Genomic DNA, 26,413 nt, shown 5'->3' with positions numbered 1-26,413 from the left:
CGTTATACGACTTATGCATAAACACAATGATAAACTAGCTATACTAAATATATAATCAAAGTAGACGTTGAACATCATAATAAAGAACATGAATAAGATGAACACTGAGATTGTCATAACAATTGTAACTAGCATATAAAAATAACAGAGAAACAAAAGAGAGAGGGGTACAAAGTTTATATCAAACCACGCTCTTGACAAGATCAGAAATCCAAGCGAAGTCCTACTTGCCTCCCTCTAGATCTATCCTAACTAGCTATGCTACAGAGCAGGAGGAGCTCTAAGGAGATTAGGGTTTCTGTCTTCTCAAATGACTTGATGACTTCTGATTCCTGGGGGAGGTAGGGGCTGGATTATATAGCCCTGAGGGTCCAATGTGAGCCCTTGGATCAAACCAACTTAAGCAACGACCTAGATGCATCCTCAAAGGTGGTGGGAGACCACCATGCAAAGCTAGCTAGTAGGTGGGCCCAGGGGTGCTGGACGGCCCCACCTATCAGGGGGTGGCCCTCTGCTTCGATGACATGGCTTTTGGACCCTTCTAGAGTCTACCCACGTAGGTACCGTAGTGGAACTTCATATTTTCCTTTGACAATTAGGTCCTTCTTGGTGGTTTTCTGATTAAACCCTGCTGAAAATACAGATTCACCAAAACTCATGGAATTTATTAGTTTAAATCCCTAAACCTTCATTGGTGATTATATTTATGCCCTTATACATGTTTAATTGATGGTTTATATTAGTTGTGAACTACCATCAACAACTCTTCCAAGCTTACCTTTTGCTAGTCCCTTAGCAAAACTAAACTTATTAAATAGAATCTGGAGTTTAAGGATTTTGAAAACATTGAAGCAACTCCCCAAAAGTATACATGCGTTCAAACAAGAATTTCTCTCCGGATTAGAATAAATCGATCTGACTTTCAAACTTACCCATATTACCTTCAACCATGGGGCTTCTCAGCCTTTACTTGAGTCTTGAGCAATTGAAAGATAAAATGATCAAGTCAAGCACTATGTCTCAAGTTCTTTGCTCAACCATTACTCCAGAGTTTTTATAGATTTTCAAAATAAAACTCAGAGCTTCCTATTGTATGACACTCTCAAGTCTCTCAATATATGTGATATTTATGGATCCTCACCAAGACAATAGTGGTGTTATGCCTTTCTCTTCCTACATCTAAGGCTTATGTGGAGCTCATAGGAGTGGAGAAAGCATAAAAGAGCACACTTGCAATACATATATTGTAAAGTCAAACCTTGGATCCAAAGAGAGTTGAGTCATACAATCAAATCAAGATGTGCATGTGTATGGATGTATATGGTGGCTAACTCAATTCTACTATGCTCCTTGAAAATATATCTCTCTTTCTGGAACTTTGAAATAACTTTACAAGAAAACAGGGGCCATCTTATTCATCTTCTTTTTTTTCTTTTTTCAGGTGGGCATCTGAGTACCCATTGTTTTTAATATCTTGAACACTTGTCCATTTTTTCCATCTCTTTTTTTATGAATAACTTTTGCATAGCCACATGCTTCTTTTTCTGCAACGAAAACTTTTGAGAGATAGCAAGAAGAACCTGGAGTATTTATTTGGTGGATATCTATGAAGAATATTTTTGGTGTTCACTTCCAGTGTAGGAGTAAAACATTTTTGGGTGGATCTAAATGGAATGGCATGTTGTTGTGCCTACTCCTAGTGTAGGAGTAGTGCATAATTAGGTGGTGTGTACGTGATCTTGATTTTAAGAGCATGACAAACCTCTCATAAGGCATCTACAAAGCTTGACTAAACTCAATGCAAAACAAGCAGCATATATGAGTGAAAGTTTTTCTAATCTAAATATCATATATGGCTCTGGTAGGAATTCAAGCTTTGTCATACAGGAGCTCATCATGTAAGATTTTTATTTTTTTAAAAGATAAATCTCTAGAACTTTAGTATCACTAGGAACAAGATAAACATCAGCTCAGACCTTCTTATATCATATCCGTCAATTACCTAGACTTAGATCAAGCATATGCTACCCACAAGTTTCAAGTTTAGAGCAAATTCTTATATCAAAACAGTCATATCCAAAACTCGGGAGAATTCAAGGCTAAAAACTAGGTACTTGAAAGGAATCACAATAGAGCAACTAGTCATCATTTCTATTGCAAGAGATTATCCTTAGAGTCCTTTTATTTAACTCTTAAAAATAGAAAACTAGACACATAGTTTTATTTTGGTTTCATTCTTAAGATCGCACCTTACTATTATATATATATATAGCTAAGAAAAACTTTTATTTTGTTTTTGTTTGTTATGCATCTTTTTATGACTTTAGCAAATATATAAAAAACTCAAAGATAATAAAATCGAAAAGGGAAAAGAAATACTTAGCTAGATACATGGGGGATGCTCCTCCCCCAAGCTGGACGTTGTTGTGGTCTTTCTTAAAATCTCTCTCATCCTTCCAGAAGTTGTTTTCCTCATGTAGCGGGTGTAGCAGTGACTCGGAAAAATGTACTTTAGATGGATGGCTTTACTTTTGATCATCCTGCAAAATACTCCAACAAGAACACCAAAAACTCATGGCATGGATTAAGATAAGGGGTTAGCGGTTAGCCATTCAGAGATTTATTGTCCTTGGACGTTAGACAGATTTCCTAATTGACAAAGTTCTAACAGGATGTCTATTAATATATTTTTGGATTTTCTTATTTATATAATGCAGAAAGAAGTATGTATGCATGTTTATTTTTATGCCACCACAGTGAATTTCTCATGGGTGTTTACACACCGCAGATTTATTCACATGGGCTTAGGATTTTTTGGTGCAATGATGTAATGCAGTAATGGAACTTTTTATTTTTCCTTTTCTAAATGCAATGCTAATGCAGAAAAGTAAATATGCTAAAGTGAAAAATAATTCATGCAATGCTAAAAAGTAAATATGGATAACTACCGATGTTACCTCACGGCCAGGGTTCAGATTTTTAAGTCCTCCGGACAGGAATTGGCTGGAGAAGAGTCATTTACTTTACGGGTGCATCATCTGGTCCCGGCGATGGAGACTCTGATGATTGTGCCTCTTGTGACTCTGGTGACGATGTTACCTTCTCCTTCCACACCTACTTGGTCTATGGACTTGACTTTGGCGGAGCGGGTTCATCTTTTACAACTCCTTTAGGCTCCTTATCTTCCTCCCATTCATTCTTTGGAGATTGATTCTTCTGGTTTCAGGATGATCGATGTCTCCTCTTGGAACGGGACTTCTTTGGCTGCTCATAAGTAGTGTAACTATTAAAATAACAGCATACCTTTTCTCTAGAGAATTGGAAGTAGACTTGTCCAGATCCGACATAGATGATTGCGTTGGTGGTGTTGAGGAACGGTCTTCCAAGAATGATGGGTGTATCATCTTCTTCTTCACCCATGTCTAGAACCATGAAGTCGGCATGGGCATAGTGATTATGTATTCTTACCATAATATCTTTTGCTATCCCCTCTAGGAATCAGATTGATTGGTCTGCCATCTATAATTGCATATATGTAGGGAACAAAGGTTCATCACTGAATAAATATTCATACGTTACCTTGGACATTATGTTGACCCCCGATCCAATGTTGCAGAAGATTTTGTGGAATATTCTTTGTCGAATGGTACACTCAATCGTTAGTACACCAGGATCATCCTTCTTAGCAAGGAATGGTGAAGCGAGGAGGTGGTCGTACTCTGATCGGAGTGTGTTGATCATGTTGATTGTCTCTTCATGTGGTTTCCTGGCTGTGTTCTTCCTTCTTCTCCTAATGTTCTTCTTCTTGGTCACTGCTCTCACTTAGGGCAAATATGGCGTCTGTGGATGTCCGGGAGATTACAAGATACGATTCTTGAAAGAAAACTTCTTCTTTCTATCCTTGATTGTGAAACAGATCTTGGCACTGTCCGCGTAGATGATGGCTTTAGTGGTGCTTAGGAAAGCTATCCATTCTATTATTTATATTCTCTAGAATTTTATTATTGGAAGCTACCTTTCTAGATAATCCCTCCATAATTTTGGATTGACTAGCAATTAATTCTCTCAAGGGTGATTGATTGAAGTTATTATAATTATTACCTTGATAGTTACCTTAATAATTACCTTGGTAGTTCGGCCTTTGTTGCTGGTTCCATCCTTGATTCTGCTGAGGGCGATAGTAATTGTTGTTGACAAAGTTCACATCCTCTTGGGTTTCAGGACAGCTATTCCTTGAATGCCCAGTGTTGCCACATACTTCACATGTCATGCAAGAATCATGAATGTGCATGACTTCTTGCTTCTCATTAGCTCGATCTTCAAGCTTCTTCATCAGCAGGTCCATCTTGGCAGATAGCATGTCTACTTTCTTGAGTTGATGTATACCTCCACCTCTTTTGTGGGTTTGACCACATCCTTCATTTTAGCCTTGGTTGGAGGCCATCTTCTCCACAAGAGTGGTTGCATCTGGTATGGTGAGTGATAGGAATGCACTTCCAGCAGCAGCATCTATAGTCTCACGGGTACTATTGGTCAATCCATGGTAGAAAGTCTGCATGAGTAGACAATTTTCCATCCCATGATGAGGGCATTCCACAATATAATCTTGAAAGCATTCCCATGCCTTAGGGACCGATTCATCATGTTGTTGCTGAAAGCTTGAGATTCTCCCACGCAGAACATTGGTCTTGCCCGTGGGAAAAAACTTTGCTAGAAAGGCGGTGGAGAAGTTATCCCATGTAGTATTTCTATCTTTATTAGCGTAGAACCACTGCTTTCCTTCCCCAAGAGTGAAAATAGGAAAAGGCGAAGTAGTATGGCATCTTGGGTTACTCCTTTGATGGTGAAGGTGCTACAAATCTCTAGGAAGTGTTGGAGATGTGCACTTGCATCTTTATTTGCCTTTCCACAAAACTGGTTTGCTTGCACCATGTTGATGAGAGCTAGCTTGAGCTCGAATCCATTATCTTTGACATTGACTGTCGGTCCAGTACGAATGTTGGTCATAGTTAGAGCAGAGAATTCACAGAAAGTCCTGTTAGTCATGGCTTCAAATTCTGGTGTTAAGCTTCACCTTATATGGTTGTCTTCTGACTTTAACGCTAAGACTTTCTTGAGCTTAGCTCTGGTCTTCCTGATTAATGCTTCTGGATCTTCAATGTAGTTTGTCGGAAGGTCAAAATTGGTCATACATTACCCTGCATAGGATACAAAAGTAGACAAAACAAGGGTTATCCTGCTCGAGCAGAGGTCAATGGTTTTCCTCGATCACATCAATAAGTATAAGTTTATCAATACTTCCTTTGCCTAGTTACCTTCCCCGACAACAACGCCAAAAATGCTTGTTGGTATTTCTTGACGTGTCACTTGTTTGAAGTTCTTAGTCACCTATCATAAACCTATATCCCTAACTTTACTAGGCTGTTATCCCTAGTGTTGATGCAGAGATATTTGTTGGTACTACATAGTATTACTACTACAAAAACACTAAGAGGTTCTTTATTAATTATGTGACTAGAGAGAATATATATAAATCTATGAACCAAAAGTATCCGCAAGCGCACAGATAATATACCATTGTAGCATTTTACCCAAGATTATTCTAGGTATCGGTATTTATATTTTTACCACTAGGAAGGTCTAGCATGGATATATATTGATAACTTATACTATTGAAGGAGAAATAAAATATAGCCAATATTCTACTCACAACAGGATTAAGTCATAGGATAAGATATATATACATACATATATATATATGATAAGTAATGATAATGATAAATCACTTAGAGTACTCCTTTCTATAGCATTAGCATGGTTAGGTAGAATATTAGAGAAATAATTCCTAAGTCATTCTTAATTACAAGTCAAAGTATATATTTGATTAGTGCAATTACACCTAGTAATCATGGCTAAGATCATCATCATATCTACACCTAAGGGATATTACTAAGGAAGATTGAGGGTAGAGCTCGTTCTACCTTCGTAATCGGACCCTACTTGCACCTATATTCAGGGAGTGGACTACAAAGAACTTAATAGGAGTGTCATATCCGCGATCTACCACATGAACCAGAATATAGGGTGTATCCATAGGTAAACAATGTATAAGCACCACGCTTATACAATGTCGACCACCCACCTTGTGTACATCAGAATGAGCATTATACGAACTTATGCATAAACACAATCATAAACTAGCTATACTAAATATATAATCAAAGTAGACGTTAAACATCATAATGAAGAACATGAATAAGATGAACACTAAGATTGTCATAACAATTGTAACTAGCATATAAAAATAATGGAGAAACAAAACAGAGAGGAGTACAAAGTTTATACCAAACCACGCTCTTGACAAGATCAGGAATCTAAGCGAAGTCCTGCTTGCCTCCCTCTAGATCTATCCTAACTAGCTATGCTACGAAGGAGGAGGAGCTCTGAGGATATTAGGGTTTCTGTCTTCTCAAATGACTTGATGACTTCTGATTTCTGGGGAGGCAGGGGCTGGATTATATAGCCCTAAGGGTCCAATGTGAGCCCTTGGATCAAACCGACTTAAGCAACGGCCTAGATGCATCCTCAAGGGTGGTGGGAGACCGCCATACAAAGCTGGCTAATAGGTGGGCCCAGGGGGGCTGGCGGCCCCACCTGTCAAGGGGTGGCCCTCCACTTCGGTGACGTGGCTTTTGGACCCTTCTAGAGTCTTCTCACGTAGGTACCACGGCGAAACTCTGTATTTTCCTTTGACGATTAGGTCCACCTTGGTGATTTTCTGATTAAACCCTGCTGGAAACATAGATTCACCAAAAACCGTGGAATTTATTAGTTTAAACCCCTAAACCTTCATTAGTGATTATATTTATGCCTTTATGCATGTTTAATTGACGATTTATATTGGTTGTTAACTAGCATCAACAGGGAGACATGTGTTGCACATATAGATCCTAACCTCTATCTTGCAGTCATGGAGATGCAGGCCTTCATCATTGAAGCCCTCATTGTTGCCTACACCTACCTGCTAGAAAACAAGGCATTGCCATAGGCTTTGTGAAGATAGCAATCAGCCATAGGAACAATTGGCTGAGGAACTACCTTGCCAAGAACTACTATATGTAGTTCTATCCACTTAGGACTACAAGGAAAAGAGGGGGTTGACTGTTGAGATGTATAGTTCCTCCACGTCCCTCATCCACTCTCTTACCTTTTGTACACACCTAGGTGCAGCTTTTGTGCAGCTTAGTTGGCTGATTCACACATGTCCTTTTGGGTTAGTGTAGTTGGAGGGTGGATGACTATAGGTAACATTAAGCAAGATGGACCTTATTTGAGCCTACATGTGTGAGGCTCTACTAGTATCTATAATGCGCTATTAGTGGCCTCTATTGGCTGCTCTATTTGGTACTGTTCATGGTTTCTTTTATTTCTATTGGATTCTGTTCTTTTTGGCTCCATTTACTACATCATCTGTCACTGTTATCTTATCTTTGGCCATGAAACTCAGCCATACAGTGGTAGCAGCATAGATGAATGATGATGCTGCTGTTGCATAGCTGTGTCCCATGGCCAAAGCTTATGTCTGTTACTTATGACCTGTTGGTTTTGTTTCTTTTGATTGGTGGTAACTATGGGAAATCTATAAGGCCTATGATGCAAACAACATATTCATGAGGTGGCTACCTTGTTTAATTGGTTTTTCATGTTTTTCATCACTGCCATGGAACCCTATGTGTGTCCATCCATTCACTTATGAACAACTTGTATCTTATGCTGATGGCAGTGAATGGATGTGCACAATAGGGTTCGATGGCAGTCATGACCCTGGATTTGCACTTGTTTGGTGCATGCCCTGTTTACTTGATTATTCTGATTTGTCATGTATGTCATCACATCCATGTGACACATCCATACCCTAGCAACAGCATCTTCTTTCTTGTGTTGATGGCAGTGTATGGATGTGCACATGGATTCCATGGCAGCCATGAGCTTAGATTTGCTGCACTACTGGTTTTTATTTTCTATGGCAGCCACTAATGATTTGAACTGAAAGAACACCACCATATTCTAAAGCTGAGGGCAACCTTTTATTACAATGCCTGTGATGTCAATTCTCTTACATATGAACTTGATGATGCTGGTCATCAGTGGGGGACTTAAGATCAATGATTTGTTTCACCGCAAACCGTAGATCTTTAAGTTCCACACTCATGGCTAGTTTCATGCTTTACATTTGATTGAGGCCAAACCACTATTTCATTTCACATAAATGGTAGCGTACTATGTTGTTTTCAATGGGAAGGCCCCTGGGATTTACCTGAGTTGGCAGGAGTGCAGTAAGTATGTTCTTGGGGGTGAGAAATGCTATATACAAGAAGTATAGCAACTATGAACAGGCTGTTAGAGATTTTCGGGCAGCCATGAGAGATGTCCATCCATCTCATGGAGTAGCACCTCCCCCCTGATCCTGTCTCTCATGATGCTTTTGCTCCAATCATTCCTCCTTCTGATGATAATGGTAAGGCTGGTTGGTGAAAGAAGGTGTTAATCACCTCACTTGTTTTCTTGGTGGTTGGACTATGGATGAAGGGGGCAAAACTGGCAGCTACGACTGCCCCACTTAGGCCTATGATGACTAGAACTACATGATGGATGGGCTGCTACTGTGTCTTACTGATTTCTGTCTTCCATTTACGTTACCTATCTCCTTTGTGTTGTTCAAGGACGGCTTATTACTGATTAGGCTGCTGATGTTGTTATTTTGTCTTGCTTCATTGGTATTTTTATAAAGTTAGAGCATCTATGACTCCATGCTTATTTACCTAATTAGTCTGAGGCCTATTGGTTATGTGATGTTGGATTACTCTTATCTATCTTCTATCTGTTGATTTCTGTTGGCTGCTCTCCATGGTTGCTGGCCTGGCCGGGGATCAAACTAAGATCCCAGATTGACAGTTGGTGATAGTTGGCCTTGGGCCTGGCTCCCAGCTGTGGAATCAAACACAATCTTCTTTGGCTCCATTCGATTTGCTGAAACTTGGCTGAATTGGCTGAAAAATACTATTCTGGCTAAATTGTTGTGAGAGAAAAATATTATCCTAACTAAAAAACTAAGCTAAATAATATAGATTACAAGGTAAGCCAAGCGAGGCCTTTGGGCCTAATCAGTTTGGTACATACCAAACAAACAAGGGACCTTGTACCGGGTCAGCCAGGCTGTGGCTGGTCTGTACCTGGCCTGCGGGTCTGGCTGTGCAGTGCCTGTGCTGTGGGAGAGACGAAAGCAGCAGGGTCACGTGATTGGCGCGGCAAACTCGATCTAAGGCTCCGTTTAGATCCAAATTTTTTTTTTTTTGTATTTTGGCAACCGTAGCATTTTCGTTTGTATTTGGCAATTAGTGTCTAATTATGGACTAATTAGGTTCAAAAGTTTCGTCTCGCGATTTCTCACCTAACTGTGCAATTAGTTTTTTTTCGTCTACATTTAGTACTCCATACATGTGCCGCAAAATTCGATGTGACGAATACTGCGCAACAAAAAAATTGGCAACTAAACAGGCCCTAACGCAAACCCAAACCTCCAGCCCTTTCAGATTCTGCTGCCGTTGGTGCATGCTGAAAACGACAGATGTTAGATTAGGCTGTGTTTAGTTTGCGAAATTTAGAAATTTGGCTATTATAGCACTTTTGTTTTTATTTGGCAATTAGTGTTCAATCATGGATTAATTATGTTCAAAACGTTTGTCTCGCGATTTCCAACCAAACTGTGCAATTAGTTTTTTTTCGTCTACATTTAATACTCTATGCACGTATCGCAAGATTTGATGTGATGAATATTGTAGCACTTTTTGAAAAACCTTTTGAAAACTAAACACAGCCTTACATGACAATATCGGAGAAGAGATGGTGTCCTAGGCTCGTCAGCATTCAGTACGCGTACTACTACCTCGTTGCAGGTTCGGCGCCGGAAACTGTGCGACTGCCTGCTGGGTGGAGTACGTAATACCAGTCGACATGCAGATGGAGCCAAGACTAGTAGCACTTTGCAGTACTAGCCCCGTTGTTTCTTGCCAAAGATTACCGGTAACAGGGAAGCTAGCTCACGTACCGTTCCCGGCAGCAGCGTTCGTCAACGATAGCAGAAAAGATGCGCGACTGAGACGACGGTCCTTAGCCAGAGAGACATCATGAATATACTCACTCCTCCCAACAAGAACGTATATCCTAGATTCAAATCTCATCTCAAAAAGAACATAATTCTGTGTTTTGACCGGCTTTTTTAAATGAGACCCACCCAATAAAAAAACTCACCCTATGACTCATGGCATTGGATAATGTAAAATATTTTGAACTAGTGGAGAATTCTCTATATACGAAGATTACTTCTATGAAACTCTCTAGAATGTAGCAGGGGTACATACGCAATTTTACATCTCCACCAATTTAGCCTCGAAATTTGAGATTTTTATTTTTTTTATGAGACAGAGGAGTAATTCAGACAACTGTACTAGTGGTACATTGTTGGGCAGGTACTACAGGTCAACAGAAGTCACCAAAAGCGTCCAGATCCGCGTGAAGCATTTGACTAATAATGCGTAACAATTGGTATTCTAACCGGTTCTGCATGAAAGTGGGTGGAATTCCAGTTTAAAAAAGAGCAAGAGCGTTGAAGAAATTCGTTCGGTGTGTTGTGTCTTGTGTGTGGCCGGCCGGCAGAACCCACGATGGTGTTAGGAATTGCTCGGGCAAGATAGGGCGTGTGTGGCTGTGGACCGAACGTTATTAGGCCATATGCAACCATTCAGGCAATTGTACCAGCATTGCAATTACTTGCAAAGACTGTTTTCAATGTAGTACTATAATTAATGTTGCTTCATTTTCCTTCATATAGGACTAGTACCAATTATCCTTCAATGTAGTACTACACTGTAGCTTGCTTTTCCTTCATATAGGACTAGTACCAATTACTCGCATAGATTGTGATGTTGCCAGCTAAACAACTGCTACTCGACTAATATAATCCTCAATGATCCAACATTGCATTACGACATTACAGGCCCTGCTTAAGGTAAACCGTTGCTACAGCATGAAGATATCAGTGACAATTGAACTAATGTTGCCTGAACAAATGATGATGACGATGAGCTTTCAGTATGTAAAATGCCGCCAGCATTAAATGGTCCATTACCATCACACCTTCTCCCCTCCAGATCCCGGGTCCAGGTAGGCCGACAAGGAAACAGCAGCCCCATCACGTGATCACACATTCACACGCCGACCTCTCTCTTCCTTATTAGTATTTTTCGAGACAAATATCCCTTTTCCCACCTCGGATTTATACCATTTTCTCCATGCATGATGCATGGTTGATGGTCCAAGCCCAAAAGCAGAAATCCAAAATCAAAGAAATACAATACCAATACATCCAAAAGTTTTTTTAAAAAAATCGTCTCGGAAATTTGCACAAGTTTCCAAATCTCCCTATATAAAAGGAGACACGGCTGGGTGGGTGATTACAAAAGCCATTCAATCATTCAAGCGAAGCAGCCAAGAGCCAGAGCGCTCTCCACTGTGACTCCGTGAGCCTGCTGCACTGCACACTCGCCGGACAGCCGCACCAGGCCACCAGCTCAGTAATCATGGCTCGCCCGGGCAGTAGCGCCGCTCCCCTCCTCCTGCTGCTCGCCGCCGTTGCAGCAGCGCTCCTGGCCGCGGCGGCCGCCTCGCCGGCGCCGAGCGACTTCGTCCGCAGGTCGTGCCGCGCGACGCAGTACCCGTCGGTGTGCGAGCAGAGCCTGGCGTCATACGGGGGCTCCCCGCCGCCGCGGAGCCCGCGGGAGCTGGCGCGCGCCGCGCTGTCCGTGAGCGCGGACCGCGCGCGCGCCGCGTCGGCCTACGTGGGTCGCCTCTGCGGCTCCGGCTCCGGCTCCGGCGGCTCCGGCCACAAGAAGGGCGCTGCGAGGAAGGGCGGCGCGCCGTCGTCGTCCGCTGCCGGGCCCGTGCGCGACTGCCTGGAGAACCTGGCGGACAGCGTGGGCCACCTCCGCGACGCGGCGCAGGAGATGGGCGGCGCCGGGATGTCCCGGGCCGGGACGCCCGCGTTCAAGTGGCACCTCAGCAACGTGCAGACCTGGTGCAGCGCCGCGCTCACCGACGAGAACACCTGCCTCGATGGCCTCTCCTCCCGCGCCGTCGACGCTGGCACGCGCGCCGCCATCCGCGGCAAGGTCGTCGAGGTGGCGCAGGTCACCAGCAACGCGCTCGCCCTCGTCAACAAGGTCGGGCCAGGCTACTAGCCCATGGCCCAGGCCCAGGCCTAGGCCTAAATAGCCCTCGCTACTAGCCCACATACACGTATTATACTTCGGTGCGTCGGTTCAGTAGTACGTATTAGTTCAGCTTTCCACGTGTTGCCCCTGCTTATGCTTGGTCGTGTAAGATGTACACTGAGAACGTGCAGTATGTACACTAAAATAAGTGTCATCATTAACATTCATATTATTGTTCACGGAACAACGTTTTTGCTAAGGCTGATGCCTCAAACGGTTTATTTGTAGGATCTTTTCAGACGGATACTATTAATAAAGACGATAATTTTGATATCGTTTTTCTATAAATTTAGTTCAATTTAAGATGGTTTAATTTTGACCAGACCTGGAATTATTATACCTTTTTGGAAAACTGAGTAAGAAATGAGATAGTACAGATGAAAGCGTTGAAGAATTTCTCTCTTTTTTTCAGTTTAGGTTACTTGAGCCTAAACATAGCCTGATTGCATCCTAAAACATGCACTAAAGTTGCAGCTGTTCCAATTTGCAAGTGCCAGCGACCCTACACGAAAGCCCCAGGTCAAATGTCTCAACATATGGTGCACAATCATCTGCCAGCTGCTCCTCTTTCTTGCTTTTCCAATAGTTTTGTCGGGTTCATAAACTCGAGGTTTCTCGGGAACCGGCTTCTGCGACAAGGCTTGGCCCAAGAGTCTAAAAACAACAGGGCAAAGGAACGGTCCAGCAACCGACCGGAAGGCCAGGCCCAAGAAGAGCAACGCCCGCTCGTCGGCAACTTTGGCCCACCTTTCCGACCGGAGCGCTCGATTCGGGCTTCAGCCTCCTCCAGACGGCCTCTTCGATCGAAAGGCCTGTCCCGAGCCCTACTTCCGACTCCGACCCCGCGTCCCTCCGACCGGTGCTCGTAGGAACCCTGCTCACTCCTCTTCTCCGACCGGCGCACTCAGAGCCGACTGGAGCCATCCGATCGGGGACGCCCGCTCGGTAAGAACCAGAAGACGTGCGGAGAAAGGCAAGGCAAGGCTCACACGTCAAAACCACTGTAACAGGGACCATACCCTACACAGAACAGTACTCTGCAGCCACCTGACACAAACAGTATTGTAGGCGCCGACATCTCCCTCTACAGTATTGTAGGGGCCACTAAAACTCCCATACGCTAAGACCCCCACGTGTCTCTGAACATCGATAGCGGTATGGGCACCAGGATTTACCGTACCGGGTGAACATAGCGCGACTCCTCACATGCCTCTAGGCATCAAACAGTATTTGCAGGTACCGACGTCCACCATCCCTGAAAAAGGCAGCACGACCTCCCGTGTGCATCTGACATTCTACAGTGACAGCAACAGTGTTGTAGGCGCCTACCACTATCTTGTACCCGTCGGTGTGGGAAACAAGGCTCGGTAGGCGTGGGCAACAAGGCTCGGCAGCATACGTACCCTCACTCTCTTACTTGTAAAGTCGTCCCCTTCATCTATAAAAGGGGATGCGCTCCCTCCAATAAAGAGAGACCGATTCCAGTAGGCTAGAGTTCCTTAGATCGATAGCTCACAATCACAGAACCACTAGGTTCAGACCTCAAGCATCCGCTTGAACACTTAGCTCATAACGAAGTTCCTGTCACTCTCGGCCCTTCTGGTCGGAGCCGACCGGACCTCTTGTACACCCCATCTTTCTCCTTCCTGTTTGTAACCCCACTGCAAATTTCGAGCACCTGGGCTCAGGAATAAAGTCACCGATTGACCTCGACTGGACGTAGGGCATGTTGCCCGAACCAGTATAAATCCTGTGTCATTGAGTGCTAGGCCACCTCCGATCACAACGTACAACAAAACTATAAATATTCACTAGTTTGTCACTTTCTGCACCGACAGTTGGCGCCGTCCGTGGGGAAGATGTTGTACGTTCAACACTTTTTTTGTCATCGGATGGCCCATTCTTCCGCCACCCCCGCCGTGGCGGGCTCGGGCGATACGATTCGCTTCGGCTCGTCAGACTTTCCCGCACTATCGCTCGTCAAGATGTGGGTTCCACCCGTCTTTGAGCCATCCCAGGTCTTCCTCTTCGGAAGCCTAGACTTCGTCGCCGACCGACTTGGCGTACTCCACCTCCACGAGGAGACCCGCGACCCGGCACCCGTCGGGGAGACGTCCTCCATCGACTTCGACGACGTGGCATCTGTGCTTCATTCCGAGCAAACTCTCTGCTCAAACGCTCGGGGGCTCCGAAGGATGCTGGCACCATCCCCCCTCATGTCCGAGTTCATGGGAATGGCAGGCTGCGTTCCTGCCATTTCCCACAAACTCTCGAATGGTGAGGGCAAGAGCGACGGTTCCAGCATCGGTGACGTGGCACCCCGCCACCATCCGTCCCGGGAGTGCACTATGGCGGACGCTTTGGGACAGCCACCGGTGGTTGCAGAGTCTGCGCAAACTCACACCCCTCCAGACCCGCGTGTGGGGGCCCTCGTGTCTACGCAAGCACACGCCGAGGAATTACGACAACAACGACAGAACCAGCTGGCGCCGTCAGTACAGCCCGTTGCGCCCCATGCGCAGGGCCTGACGGGCGGCGCTCGGGGTCGTGCTCGTCAGGTCCAACATGACATCATGAACGGGGGGAATGATCTCCCTCAATTCGCCTGGGCTGGCTAGAACATCATCGCTGCGGCAATGCTTCTACGTGGCGTTCCCGAGCCCACCGACCCCCAGGAGCGGGTAGTCTATCGGAACCTCCGGGTTCTAGTAGAAGCCACCACCGTCCAATAGGCGGAAAGCTCTGCGTCGTGACTCCGACCCGTGCCCTCTCTCCCCATCGGGGGGACGAGGACGCACCAGACGGATCACTCCATTCGCTCGCCCGATCTGTACCAGGACGCTCGCAGCATCATCAACGACTGGCGTCGGGCTTGACACGATAACAATGTCCACCGTACGGCAGTAGGTGACACAGACCTCGACCAAACCATCGAGGGAATTGGTGAGACATGCCCTAGGCACGGTCATCGGCCAGACGACTGGAGCCCTAGCCTAGAGGGCCCAGGGCCACGGGCCTTCAGCCGGCGTATCTAAAGAGCACCATTCCCGCAGTGTTTCTGGCCACCCACCAACATCACCAAATACACTAGGGAGACCAACCTAGGCATTTGGCTCGAAGACTTCCGGCTCGCCTATCGGGCCAGAGGAGTGGATGATGACTATTTCATCATTCAATACCTTCCCATTTGCGTGGGGGAACATGTTTGGGTATGGCTTGAATTCCTTCCGCATGACAGCATTTGCAACTGGACGGACCTCAAGAGGTTCTTCGTCAGGAATTTCTAGGGGACGTACGTCCGCCCGAGAAACTCCTAGGACCTCAAGAGCTATCAACAGGAGCCCAACGAGTCCCTACGGGATTACATCCATAGGTTCTCCCAGCGATGCAACTCCATCCCCGATGTCATCGATGCAGACGTTATCAGCGCGTTCTTCTTCAGGACGAACTATGAGTCCCTGATCCACAAGCTTGGTTGCTTGAAACCCCACACCACCCGTGACCTACTCGACGTTGCCACCAACCACGCCTCTAGCGAGGAGGCGGTCAGAGCGGTCTTCGACAGAGGCCGTCACGAGGTCAAAGCCAAGTGCACAGACCTAGACGAAGGCCCCTCCACGTAGAGGGGCAAGAAAAACAAAAAAGATCAACACCGGTCAGACAGCTCTGCGCTGGTCACCATGACTGATCGCACGGCCAAGCAGCCCTAATAGGGACTGCCTGACCACTTCAACAAACTCATGGATGGTCCATGCACCAACCATGCCTACCCCGTCAAGCACCTCTACAAGGAATGTGAGCTCCTCAAACGCTTCCTCTGATAGGTCGGCGGGCCAAAGGAGGGAGACAGCAAGGAGGCAGCAGCCAAGAAGGGGGGCACGGTAGGCAAGGATGGAGATGGCTTCCCCGAGCCCGATGAGTGCATCATGATGTTCAGTGGATCTGACATCATCTGTTCCAAGCGCCAGCACAAGATCCGCTATCGAGAGGCATGCGTCGCTGAGATGGCCGTCCCCTCGTTCCTCAACTGGTCGGAATCGCCTATCACCTTCGATCAGAGAGACCATCCCACCCACATCGCAAGACCAGGATGCTACCCACTCATCGTCGACCCTATCGTCTGCAAGAAGCGCCTCACCAAGGTGCTGATGGATGGGGGCAGCGCCCTCAACATCCTATACATTGACACGTTCGATGCCATGCGCATCGCCTGGTCAGAGCTCCACCTAGCAGGCTCCCCCTTCCATGGGGTAATCTCGGGAGCATAGGCATACCCGCTCGGATAGATCGATCTACCCATCACGTTCGGCGGCCGGGCTAACTTCCGCTCGGAGGCCCTCACCTTCGAGGTGGTGGACTTTCCGGGGTCCTACCATGCCATCTTGGGGCGGCCATGCTACGCAAGATTCATGGCAATCCCCAACTACACCTACCTCAAGTTGAAGATGCCGGGACCAAACAACGTCATCATCGTAAGTAGCGCCTTTTCGCACGCCTTCGCGTGTGATCGTGAGCACTATGAGCTCGCCACGACGATCGTCAACTCGTCTGAGCTCCTACAACTACTGGGCAGAGCTCCGATCGAGGAATGCGCATGCTGCGGTGTCAAACCCATGACCTCAGGCCTTATGCGGTATGCTTATCTCCCCTAACCACTCCATCCACAAGTTACTTTTGTTTATACATATGAGATATTGGTCCTCCTCATTTTATCTTCATTCGGTTTTGAATTGAGTATTTGAGACCCTAAATAAATCCAAATGAAAAAGTTGTTAACTATAGAGTTGTATAACATTTTGAGATCTACAACTTTGTTATTGGTTATTTCTCCATCGAGGTCATTTCAAAATTTTGAATTTCAAGTGTGATAAATTCAAATGTAATTTTTCTTGCATAGATGATTTCAAATGCAAAAATTGTCAACTATAAAGTGCATAGATCTTCGCTTGTAAAGTTTGTTACTAATGGCGATGAATGTCTTAGCGCGTTGAGTGATTTGTCGCCCTTTAGTCCTTTCCAGTGGGAGAACCTCCTCGAGGAGGTAGGCGAGCAATGGTGCTTTCCAGTCGGCCAGATCGAGTGCCATCACGGCGATGTCGCCGGACGACGTTGCCATGGAGGTGCCAAGGTTAGAGCCCCCGATTGCTCGGTCGAGGTCAGGGCACGTCGGGGGTTGGAGCCCCTAAGGGCCAGATTGGTGTTGGATCATGTCTAGGTCAGATCTTCTCGAATGCGAGCAGATGGCTCGTGGAGATTGTTTACAAACACCCTATCGGCGGGCAGTTCCCGTCTGGCCACCAATTTTCCAAGGAAGTCGGTGGTGTCATTGTCCTTTCGAGGGACATGGTGCAGTTTGATCCCTCAGAACTTGTCCTCAAGCTTGCGCACCTCCTGGTAGTACACCTCCATGAGAGGGTTCTTGTAGGAGGACTCCTTTATGACTTGGTCGACGACCAACTCTGAGTCACCGTGGACATACAGCCACATGGCACCAAGCTCAACGGTGATGCACAGTCCGTTGATGAGGGCCTCGTACTCCACGGCATTGTTCGAGGCTGAAAAATGGAAACAGATCGTGTAGCGAAGCCTGCTCCCTTCCGGGGAGATCAGAACCACTCCAGCCCCCGAGCCAGGCGCCATGACTGACCCGTTGAAGTACATCATCTAGTACTCGTGGGTGACATTCGGGTCGGGAGTTGGACTTCTATCCATTTGGCGATGATGTCGGTAAGAGCCTAAGACTTAATAGCGGTGCAGGGAACATACCTGATGTCAGGGCCCATGAGCTCGAGAGCCCACTTGGAGATTCGGTCGGTGGCGTCATGGTTATGGACGACCCCCCTAAGCGGGTATGAGGTGATGACCATGAGCTCATGGTCGATGAAGTAGTGCAAGAGCTGCTGAGTCGCCATCAGCATGGCGTATAGAAGCTTCTATACCTAGGGGTAGCAACTTTTGGCATCGGTGAGTACCTCACCGACGAAGTACACCAGTCGCTGGACCTTCAGGGGGTGTCGTAGCTCCTCCCTCTCAAAGATGAGGGTGGCGCTCACAATGTAGTTGCTTGCCATGATGTAGATGAGGAGGGATTCTCCCTGTTCAGGAGCGACGAGGATTGGGGCCGACGTTAGTGATGCTTTGAGACTTTCGAAAGCCTACTGTGCCTCCTTTGTCTAGACAAATGCATCTGTCTTCTTGAGAAGTTTGTAGAGAGACATCCCCCACTCGCCTAGTCGGGAGATGAACTGGCTCAGGGTAGCCAAATAGCCAGTGAGCCTCTGTACACCCTTGACATTGCGTATAGGGCCCATGTTAGAGATGGCCGTGATTTTTTGGGGTAGGCTTTGATGCTGTGCCCAGACACGATGTATCCGAGGAGCTTCCCCTTCGGAACCCTAAAAACACATTTTTTGAGATTCAATTTGACGCTGAACATTTGGAGGTTCACGAATGTGGTGGCTAAGTTTACGATCAGGTTGCTAGCTTGAGCCATTTTCACCACTATGTCATCTACATAGACGGTGATTGTTGGTTTTGGCTGCTCGACTTGGTTAGGTAGGTCGGATAGGTCGATTTGGTCAGTGAAGCATCGCTACATGCACCATTGCTAGGTGGCGCTAGCGTTCTTTAGACCGAAAGGTATAGTTACATAATAGTACGAACCATATGGGGTGATGAATGAAGTCACGACCTGGTCGAATTCTTTCATCGTGATCTGGTGGTAGCCTTAGTAGGCATCCAGGAAGGAGAGGATTTCACACCCTGAGGTGGAGTCGACTATCTAATCTTTGCATGGTAAAGGGAAGTGGTCCTTTGGGCATGCCTTATTGAGGCCAGTATAGTCAACACACATTCTCCATTTTTCATTCTTCTTTTTCACAAGAATAGGATTAGCTAGCCAGTCAAAGTGGTATACCTCTTTGATGAATCCAACAGCCAGAAGTTTGGCGATCTCCTCGCCTATGGCCCTGCGCCTCTCGTTGTCAAAGCGACACAGGTGTTGCTTGGTGGGCTTTGAGCCTAGGACAACACGTAGTGCATGGCTGGTGACCTCCCTCGTTATGCCCATCATGTCAGAAGGCTTTCACATGAAGACATCGCAATTTGTGTGTAGGAAGTCGATGAGCTCGCTTTCCAATTTGGCCAGGAGCTTGGTCCCGATCCGCACCATCTTGGTTGGGTTGCTAGGGTCAATCTCCACTGCCTTGGTTTCCTCGATCGAATGGAAGGTGCTTGAGGAGGTCTGCCCGTTACAGTCGGGGACTGTTGGAGTCGCTGAATTCCTGAGCTTCGGGAGCTCAGTGGAGTTGATGACGATAGTGGCGAGCTCGTAATGCTCACGGTCGCATGTGTAGGCATGCGAGAAGGTGCTACCTATGGTGATAACATCATTCAGCCCCGACATCTTTAGCTTAAGGTAGGTTAGTTGGGGATCGCCATGAACTTGGTGTAGCATGGCCGCCCCAAGATGGCATTGTAGGACCCTAGAAAGTCCACTACCTCAAAGGTTAGGACCTCCGAGCAGAAGTTAGCGTGGTCGCCAAACATGATGGACAGGATGATCTGCCCAAGTGGGTACGCCCACGTCCCCAAGATCACACCATGGAAGGGAGAGCTCACTAGGCGGAGCTCCGACCAGGGAATGCACATGGTGTCGAGGGTGTCGACATAGAGAATGTTGAGGCCGCTACCTCCGTCCATCAGCACCTTGGAGAGATGCTTCTTGTGGATGATGGGGTTGACGATGAGCGGGTAGTGACCCGGTCGGGTGACATGGGAAGGATGGTCTCTCTAATCAAAAGTGATCGGGGAGTCCGACCAGCTAAAGAAAGAGGGGATGGCTGACTCGGCGGCGCACGCCTCTCGGTAGCGTACCTTATGCTGACATTTGGAGTGGACGATGTCGGATCCCCCAAATATCATGAGGCATTCCTTAGGGTTGAGGAAGCTATCTCCATCCTTACCCATCGCGCCTCCCATCTTGGTTGCCTCCTCCTTGACTTTCCTTTCCTTTGGCTTGGCAGCTTGCCGCAGAAAGCGTTTGAGGAGCTCACAATCCTTGTAGAGGTGTTTATGGGATAGGCGTGGTTGGTGCATGGACTCTTCATGAGCTTGTTGAAGTGGTTAGGCTAGCCCTGCTGGGGCTGCTTGACCATGTGGTCAACCACGACAACCAAAGCTAGGTTGGTCGATTGGCGCTAATCCTTCTTGTTCTTCTTGCCCTTTTATGTGGAGGGGCCCTCGCCTTGGTCCTCGCGCTTGGCCTTGCCCTTGTCCCGATTGCCGCTGAAGATTGCCTCGACCGCCTCCTCACCGGAGGCGTGGTTCATGGCGATGTTGAGTAGGTTATGGGTGGTACTATGCTTCACATAGCCGAGCTTGTGGATCAGGGACTTACAGGTTGTCCCAGAGAGGAACACGCTGACGATGTCTGTGTCGATGACATTAGGAAGCGAGTTGCACTATTTTGAAAACCTATGGATGTAATTCCATAGGGACTCGTTGGGCTCCTGCTGGTAGCTCTTAAGGTGCCAGGAATTCCCAGGACGGACATATGTCCCCTAGAAATTTCCAACGAAGACACTCTTAAGATCCGCCTAGTCATGGATGCTGTCAGGCGAAAGGAATTCGAGCCATACTCGAACATGCTCCCCCACATAGATGGGGAGGTACTAGATGATGATGTAGTCATCATCTACTCCTTCGGCTCAGTAGGTGAGCCAGAAGTCTTCGAGCCATATACCAGGGTTTATCTCCCTGGTGTACCTAGCAATGTTGGTGGGCGGTCGGAAGCGCTGTGGGAATGGTGCTTTCTAGATGCGGCGACCAAAGTCCCATGGCCCTGGGCCATCTAGGCTAGGGCTTTGGTCGTTCAGCCGGCCGCCATGCTTGGGGTGCGTGTCCTCACACTCCTCGATGGTCAGGCTAGGGCCCGCGCTTCCTGGTATCACCGCCATTCGATGGACGTCATCATCGTGTTGGGCGTGGCATCGATTGTTAATGATGTTGCGAGCGTCATGGTTCAGTCTGAGCCATTCACACATAGGTGGTTGGTATGGAGCAGATGCTAGGGTTGGGCTATGGTGCAGCCATGACTTCCTACTCTATGCCCGACAACTGCTACGGTGAGTGGACGGAGCGATTCAACTGGTGCGGTCCTAGTCCCCCGGTTGGGCAAGAGGCCGCGAGCCAGTGTCATGATGCGAAGCTCTTTGCCTGCTGAACGGTAGCATTCTCCACTAGTGCCTGAAGGTTCTGGTGGACTGCCTGCTCCTGGGGGTCGGCAGGCTCAAGGAGGCCGTGTAGAAGCATTGCCGTAGCAGCGATGTTCTGGCTAGCCTGACCAAATTGAAGGGTCATCCCCTCCATCTAGTATGTTACGCTGGACCTGACGGGCGCGACCTCGAGTGCCGCTCACTGGTTTATGCGCATGTGGCATAGCGTGATGCGTTGGGTGCACTGGCGCAGGTGGTGGCTGGCTCTGTTGCCTTTGTCGTAACTCCTCGCCGTGCTCCTATGCACGCGCTAGGGCCTGCGCATGGGGTCTAGAGGGGTGTGAGTCTATAGAGACTCCACTACCACTAGAGGCTATCCTAGGGCATCTACCATAGCACACTCTCTGATAGAGGGTGGCCAAGTGCCATGACATCACCGATGTCAAAGACGTCGCTTTCGACCCCTTTGGCAATGAGGTCATGGAAGGAGGCGGGAGTGTAGGCCGCCATCCCCACAAACTCGGACATGAGAGGGGGCAGCATCAGCATCCTTCGGAGCCCTGGCATGCACGCATCCACAGGGGATGCGAAGCCGTAGGGGAACCGATCGCGTGACGGTCATGGTGGGGACAACGGGGTCCCTCCGAAGAGTCAGCGGAAGGTGTTAAATAGTGAGTAAAGAACAATATGTACATCACTCACTGTGGGGTTTGAGCCCAACATGGGCTCAAGGTGAAGCGCAAGTATCTCGATGTTGAGGTCGTCGAGTGGTCTGGGGCCGGTAGAGGGCGCTCCTCCTCTAGTGGGCGCCAAGGCAAGCACCTCCTTGTGAAGGTAGAGTACACCAAACTAGTCAGCGATGAAGTCCAGACTCCTAAAGAGGAAGGTCTAGAGTGGCACGAAGACGGAGGAACCCACATCCTAGCAAGTAGGAGCGTGAGAAACTCCAATGAGCCAAAGCGAATCGTATCACTTGAACCCACCATGCTGAAAATAGTGGAAAGGTGGGCCATCCGATGACCAAAAGTGTGAATGCATGGTGTCCTCCCCATGGATGGCGCCAACTATCGGTGCAAAATGTGGCCAACAAGTAAATATTTGTAGTTTTGTCGTGCGTTGTTATCGGATGTGGCCTAGCACTTAATGACACAAGATTTATACTAGTTCAAGCAATAGGCCCTACGTCTAGTTGAGGTTGGTCGATGACTTTATTCCTAAGCCCAGGTCCTCGAAGTTTGTTGTGGGGTTACAAACGAGTAAGGAATGAGAAGGGGGTGTTAGAGGCCCAGTCGAACTCTAAACCGAGTGGAAGAGAGTGACGGATGCTCAAACATGTGCTAAGTATTAGAGCATATGCTCTATGTGTCCGAGCTTATTAGCTATTGAGAGCGTATAGACTGTGTAGCTATCAAGCTCTAGAGCTATTGTGCTGTTGTCCTCGAGTCTTCGAGTCATCGATTCTTCTGGTAGGAGAGAGTGCATCCCCTTTTATAGTTGAAGAGGATGGCCTTACAAGTCAGAGAGAAAGAGAGAGAGTGCATATGGGTGCTGCCTAGCCTTGTTGCCCACGCCATCGGGTATGGGATGGTCGCCATCATCCACCTTACTGTTCATGCTATGTTGTATCTAGCAGGCTGCACAGTGTTCGCCTGGTATGGCAAACGATGGCGCCCACAATACTATTTATGCCCATACGCATCTGGCAGGCCCTACTGTGTTCGCCTAGTATGGCAAACGATGGCCCCCACAATATTGTTTATGCTCTGATGTGTCTGGTAGGCTCTACCATGTTCGCCTGACATGCCTCGATGGCACTGTTTTGCAGGTGCGCAGGGCATGGTAGGGTACGATTTTTGGTATTGCGGTTGACTTGAGCGCCTTACCTTATCTACTTCGCCTGCTCCCAGGGCCCACACCGAGCGGGTGTCCCCGGTCGATCGTTCCCAGTCTGCCCCGACTGTGTCGGTCAGGAAAGTGCAGCGAGTAGAGGTCTGACGTATTCTTGGTTGGAGAAAGGTGGTCGGAGTCGGACTACGGTCCCACCATGGCCAAGCCTTTTGGTCACACCTCCGATCAGATCTCCTAGCTCAAGGTGTCGGTCGAGGACCAGATCATGGTCTTGGCCTATCATTGTGTATCTAGACTGACCCAGGCATGTGTTGTTGCTACGCCGCCTGCTGGGCTTAGTTTTGTAGGGAAGCAGGTCCATTAGAGACCCCAAGATTATGAACTCAATAATATCATTGTAACATGTGTCCATGTCAGCCTATGGTGGCAAAGATCCTCCACCGGAGGGGGAGATGATGAGAAGAGAGCAGAGGAGCTGAGAGAGGGAGAGTTGCAGAGAAGACAGAGAGCCAGCTAGAGTATAGAGAAAGAGGTGGTGAAATAAGCTAGGGATCTAGGTCAAGGGCATGACTGTGGGATGCTCCGATAGAGTGTTGCATCTACCTTCGTCGTGGTACTGGCCTTCATCAACTTCAGCTGCTCCTCCATCGGATTCACACATAGCTTGCACTCAGCCATGGCATGTTGCTCCAATAGCTTCAAGGTGTATGTGCTCTCACCGAGCATGAGCGTCTCCTTCCCCTATCTCACCTCGATGCTGAGGTAGTAGAAGAGCGCGCCGAGATCGCTCATTTGAAAATAAGCCACCATCTCATGCTTGAAGTTGTCGATGTCCACCGCACATGCACCGATGATGAGCTCCTCCTTCCCCTATCACTGCGTGTAGAGTGCATGCTTAGTTGTGCACCGCGTAAACCTAAGCTCACCTAGCGTGGTGTCAAGCTTGGTGTTCCATGCTCACGAGGCCTACCATAACCCGTAGAGCACCTTATGTAGTCGGAGCACCCTATGCTCCGCTCCCTTGATGGCGAAACCCGAAGGTTGCCTAACAAAGACCGTCTTCACCAGCTCACCATTAAGAAAGGCCGATTTTATGTCTAGGTGATGGACACACCAGTCCTTCGCTGCTACCAAATCCAGCAACAGTCGGATAGACTCCATGCACGCTACCAGTGTAAATACTTCCTTGAAGTCGATGCCCTCGCGCTGGACAAAGCCTCAGGCAACGAGGCATGCCTTGTGCTTGATAATGGTGCCGCGCTCGTCCCACTTGACCTTGTTCACCCACTTCAATCTGATCAGACGACATCCTAAAGGTGGATCGACGAGCTCCCAAGTCTCGTTTTCCTCGATCGCCTTCATCTCCTCCAGCATCGCCCATCACTAATTTGCATCGTGCTCGGCTAGCGCTAACGTGGGTGGTTCCTCTACACTGATTAGAAGCAGCTCTAGGTCATTGAGCAGCCAGCCCGCTAGGCCTGAGGACCCTGTGCCATCGATGATATCATCTAGCCTACGGAACCATACCTCCTCACCGTCGTGGAAGGCATCCACGATCTCAGTGATGTTGCTTGGAGGTGAGGTAAACTTGATCGACATCGATGGAGTCTCCTGTTTCGCTGGAGTGATCAGCACAGCACCTGGAGTGCTCAACACCCTAGCTACAGTGCTCAGCACTACTCCTAGACCACTCGTCACCACTCCTAGAGTGGTTGGTACCACTATAGGAGTGCTCGGCACCAGTCTTGGAGTGGTCGGCACCACTGCAAGACCTCTCGGCTCTGCTATGAGAGCGTTAGGCACCCATCCTAGAGTGGTCGACACCATAGTAAGACTATTCGACACCACTCCTGGAGTGCTCGGCACCCCTCCCGAAGTGCTTGGCGCTACCCTAGGAGTGCTCGGCTCTGTTGCTAGAGTGGTTGGCACCTCCTCTCCAGCGTCTCCACCACCATGGATGACCAAGTGCTCGACGATGAAGGTGTTGGTGAAGCCGTTAGCTTCACCCGTGCCTGGACTATCCTAGTCCTAGGCCGCCTTCTCATCGAACATGACATCGCACGAGACAACCACCTTGCCTCCACATGGGTCATAGAGCTGGTACACCTTGGTACCTTCCGCAAAGCCTAGGAGCACCATCGGTGTGCTCCTGTCCTTCAACTTGGTGAGGATCGACTTCGTCTTCTTGACATGGCTGATGCAGTCGAATGTCCAGAGGAAGGACACGCTTGGCTTGCGTCCATACCAAGCTTTGAACAGCGTCAAGCCCTTTAGGGCCTTTATGGGCATGTGGTTGAGGATGAACACCGCTGTGGTCACTGCCTCACCCTAGAACCATGTCAACATGCTCTTGGCCTTCATCATGGATCGAGCCATGCTGACCACTGTCTGGTTCTGTCGCTCCACCATGCCATTCTACTGTGGTGAGTATGGTGCGATGTGGTGTCGCACCACACCCTAACCCGCGTAGTATGCAACAAACTCCACCGAAGTGAATTCGCCGCCATGATTAGTCCGTGGCATGCACAACTTCTTGCCGCTCTCCACCTCCATGTGCGCCTCGAACTTCTTGATCAACTCCACCACCTCGTCCTTGCTCGTCAGGAGTTTCAGCCACATATAGCAACTGCTATCATCCATGAGTAGGAGGAAGTACCACCAACCACCATTTGTGGCTAGCGTGATTGGCCTACAGAGATCGCTGTTGATGAGTTCAAGAGCATCCGCCGTGTGATACTTGGCCACCTTTGGGAACGACAACCTCCTCTGCTTCTCGGCCAGGCAGCTGTCACATAGCTCACCTCCGTGCTTGATGTGGGGAAGCCCTCGGACCATCTTCTCTAGTTGACCGAGCACGCCGAAGCTGATATGGCCAAACCAGGGGATGCCACTGTAACACCCCGGTGTAATAATCTCGTTTAATGCTATGATTTAGGCCTAAGAATAATTTTCGAATTGAGTTTTCTCGGGTTTTAAATTATAACGTATTCGACGCGATACGAGAATCCTGTGCGACCCGGT

General features: G+C 47.9%; 1 protein-coding gene and 1 non-coding gene across 2 annotated transcripts; both read left to right on the top strand.

Moving 5' to 3' along the window:
• The first annotated feature begins 4,574 nt into the window (after positions 1–4,574).
• LOC136524911 (small nucleolar RNA R71) lies at positions 4,575–4,681 on the top strand. Its single transcript, XR_010776259.1, has one exon. It is a non-coding gene; the product is annotated as a small nucleolar RNA R71 (small nucleolar RNA).
• A 6,768-nt stretch (positions 4,682–11,449) lies between these two features.
• LOC136522530 (21 kDa protein-like) lies at positions 11,450–12,528 on the top strand. The gene has a single exon (XM_066516344.1). The coding sequence runs from the start codon at positions 11,640–11,642 to the stop codon at positions 12,294–12,296; it is 657 nt and encodes a 218-aa protein (XP_066372441.1). The 5' UTR covers positions 11,450–11,639; the 3' UTR covers positions 12,297–12,528.
• The last annotated feature ends 13,885 nt before the right edge of the window (positions 12,529–26,413 follow it).

Source organism: Miscanthus floridulus, chromosome 18 (assembly GCF_019320115.1).
Source record: "Miscanthus floridulus cultivar M001 chromosome 18, ASM1932011v1, whole genome shotgun sequence".
NCBI lineage: Eukaryota > Viridiplantae > Streptophyta > Magnoliopsida > Poales > Poaceae > Miscanthus > Miscanthus floridulus.
This window is presented reverse-complemented; position numbering and strand designations above follow the sequence as displayed.